The sequence below is a fragment of the Rhincodon typus genome, unplaced genomic scaffold (assembly GCF_021869965.1).
Source record: "Rhincodon typus isolate 14 unplaced genomic scaffold, sRhiTyp1.1 hic_rhity00014487, whole genome shotgun sequence".
NCBI lineage: Eukaryota > Metazoa > Chordata > Chondrichthyes > Orectolobiformes > Rhincodontidae > Rhincodon > Rhincodon typus.
Genome location: NW_025980125.1, coordinates 229 through 3,284, shown reverse-complemented (window position 1 = coordinate 3,284; position 3,056 = coordinate 229). Strand labels below are relative to the sequence as shown.

The following is a 3,056-nucleotide window of genomic DNA, read 5'->3' as shown; positions in this document are numbered from 1 at the left end:
TCATTATTTAACAAGAGGTTTCTGGAAATGCAAGCATCTGTTTTGTATCCTAAACTGCCCTTCAACTGAGTGTCTTGCTTGGTCTTTTCAGAGCACAGTTGATAGAAGAATTGGAGGTGATCTCACTTAAATATATTGGATTCTTAAGGAGTTTGACAGGGTTAATGCTGAGAGGATGTTTCCCTCAACGGACAGTTTAGGACCAAAAGGCATGGTCTCAGAATAACGGGGGATGAATTTAAGACTGAGATGAGGATGAATGTCTTCGAGAGTTGAGAGTCTTTGAAACTCCTTGCCAGAGAGAGCTGTGGGGGCAGACTCCTTGTGTACGTTTAGGCTGAGATTGATAGATTCTTGATCATTCGGGGAATCAAGGATTATGGGAGGAATGTAGGAAAGCTTTTTTTTTAAATTCAGTCACGGGATGTGGGCATTGCTGACTCGGCCCAGCATTTATTGCCCGTCCCTAGTTGCCCGTGACAAGGTGGTGGCGAGGTGCCTTCTTGAACCGCTGCAGTCCATATGCTGTGGGTTGACCCACAATGCCCTTAGGGAGGGAATTCCAGGATTTTGACCCAGTGACAGTGAAGGAGTGGCAATATATTTCCAAGTCAGGACGGTGAGTGGGTTGGAGGGGAACTTGCAGGGGGTGGTGTTCCCACGTATCTGCTGCCCTTGTCCTTCTAGATGGAAGTGGGTTTGGAAGGTGGAAATGAGGAATGTGTAATCAGCCATGACAGTGGAGCAGGGTCGAGGGGCTGAATGGCCTACTTCTCTTTCTATTTCTTACTTCCACTCCCCTTTGTGTGAAAACTTCCTGCCTGACATCACTCCTGAACAGCCTGATTAATTTGAACATTGTAGTCCTTGTTCTGAACTCTCCGTGCTGAAAGACAACAGCTGACAGTGCTGTATTTTATCCTGGTGTGGACAGTGGAGGCTGTCATTGTGTAATATAATGTGAAGAGACGCCTGAGATGTAATGGAATGAGGGAACAGGTGATGGATATATTAGGTAAGGGTTTTTTTTTAAACTGGGTGTGAATTGATTGTATAAATATCGGGAATTAGCAGTCAGTGTGATGTATATTTATAGAATGCAGTTAACAGAAATAAAACTTTCACGTAAGAGTGGATTCAGATCTTCTTGCGTATAACAGTGAGAGCCAGACTTCTGTCTGGTGTATTTACAGCGCGTGACTACAGCTCAGGATGTTCTGACTCAGAAAGAAAGAGAGAGAGTGAGAGAGAGTGCTACCGCAAAGAGTGAAAAAGAAGATGTCAGGCTGAATTCTGATAATGGCAGCAGTAAATTCAAAAGTGATTATAGGTCACAGGCCTTCTCTCTTTGTTCTTGGCATGTGCTGGGCTTTCGATTTCAATCTCGAGTGGTTTTGCAGGGATGGTGGATTCAGGAAAGGGAGCGGCAGATGGTTCTTCTGGCATAGAGGTCTGGAGCTCTGTCAGAGAAGGAAAGAAAAGAATGATTAAATTCTGAGATACTTTATACCATTGGGCAGTCATTCAACATCAGTTAATGACTCAAAAAGATCAAGCAATGTACACCTCACAGTGACAGAAAATAGGACAGTGGCAGCATTAAATACTCCCAGGACAGGTATATCACAGGGTTAGACACAGTGTGGGGGGTGAAGTTCCCTCTACACTGTTCCCATCTGACCCATCCCAGGACAGGGGCAGCATGGATTTAGATACAGAGTAAAGGTCCCTCTACTCTTAAATGGAAAGTAAATCTCCCCTGACACTATTTCCACCAAACACTCTCACTACAGCATGGGGTTACATACAGAATAAAGCTGCCTCTGCACTGTTTCATTAAATACGCCCAGGACAGGGACAGCACAGGGTTAGATAGAGAGCAGACCTCCCTCTACTCTTTTAAACAGAAAGTAAAGCTCCCTCAACACCATCAAACACACCCAGGACAAGGATAGCACAAGGTTAGATACAGGGTACAGATAGCATACAGGGCGACAGTATACAGATATATTATTGCCGTCAAACACTCCCAGGATGGGTTCAGATCCAGTGTAAAGCTCCTTATACACCTTTTTTTCTTTGAAACTTATGTAAAGCTTTCTCTACTCTTTCAAACTAAAGGAATGCCTCCTCCACACTGCCCCCATCAAACACCCTCAGGATTGGGACAGCACGAGGTTATATTTGGAATAAAGCTCCCTCTACACTGTCCCATCAAACACTTCTAGGACAGGGGCAGCATGAGGTTAGATACAGAGTAAAACTCTCTCCCGTTTCAACTGAAAGGTTACACTTAGGGACAGGTTAAGAAGTGTACTGCAAATTAGAGTTGCATTGAAACCAGGTTGAATGCCAGGTGATCCATTTGGCAGGTCAGGTAAAATTACATCCCTATTAGTCTGTGATAATGTTTGTTAACCTACCTTCCACTTCCTCCCACTCATCTTCACTATCCTCTGTACTGTCATCTTCCTGGGAACTACTTTCTTTCTGCTGCTTTGCTGGGTCCATCAACCTGTGGAGATTTTACAGAGAACGTAAATACAGTTAGCTCCAGACAAACTGAGAGAGAGGAAGTGGCCTCTGTTAAGTGTCTTCCTCTGGGCTGATAATGGTGCTGTTAAAATAAGCCTCATTGTTTGAAACTCTAGCTCTCAGTTAAAAAGTGAGGGAAAGCCAATACTGCTGATAGAGTATTAGGCTGTCACTGATGTTCTCTTAGATTAAGTTTTCCCTCCATGCAATAAATGACTTCAATAAAACAAAGAACTGCAAATGCTGGAAATTTGAAACAAAACAATAAATGATTTGCCTGGAAGACAGAATTCAAGTGATTTAAACTCCAGCAAGCAAATTTAGAGACATTTCAACACTGATTTATTGACTGACTTGGGTCAATATTCTGTGTAGCTCTCCATCCTGATTTTAGTACAATCTGCTCATTAGGAGATATTGAAAGTGGTGCACTGAAAGTGCCTCATGTTACTGAGACTGAACAGGGAGCTGATGCTCCAACACACTGAGTCTCAGAAAGGACTAACACAGAGTTATTCACC

At 43.4% G+C, this 3,056-nt stretch overlaps 1 protein-coding gene across 1 annotated transcript; it reads right to left on the bottom strand.

Moving 5' to 3' along the window:
- Positions 1–1,283: 1,283 nt before the first annotated feature.
- On the bottom strand, positions 1,284–2,515 carry LOC125482669 (DNA repair protein complementing XP-C cells-like). The gene is made up of 2 exons (XM_048594785.1): positions 2,424–2,515; positions 1,284–1,460 (listed from the first exon to the last, which is right to left on the bottom strand). The coding sequence occupies exons 1-2, from the start codon at positions 2,509–2,511 to the stop codon at positions 1,315–1,317; spliced, it is 234 nt and encodes a 77-aa protein (XP_048450742.1). The 5' UTR covers positions 2,512–2,515; the 3' UTR covers positions 1,284–1,314.
- Between the last annotated feature and the right edge of the window lie 541 nt (positions 2,516–3,056).

Excerpts from the sequence above, each read along its gene's own strand:
- LOC125482669 (XM_048594785.1), bottom strand. The coding sequence starts at position 2,511 with ATGGACCCAGCAAAGCAGCAGAAAGAAAGTAGTTCCCAGGAAGATGAC. Across the intron at positions 1,461-2,423 it reads TGAGTGGGAGGAAGTGGAAG|AGCTCCAGACCTCTATGCCA; the intron begins GTAGGTTAACAA and ends CTTCTCTGACAG.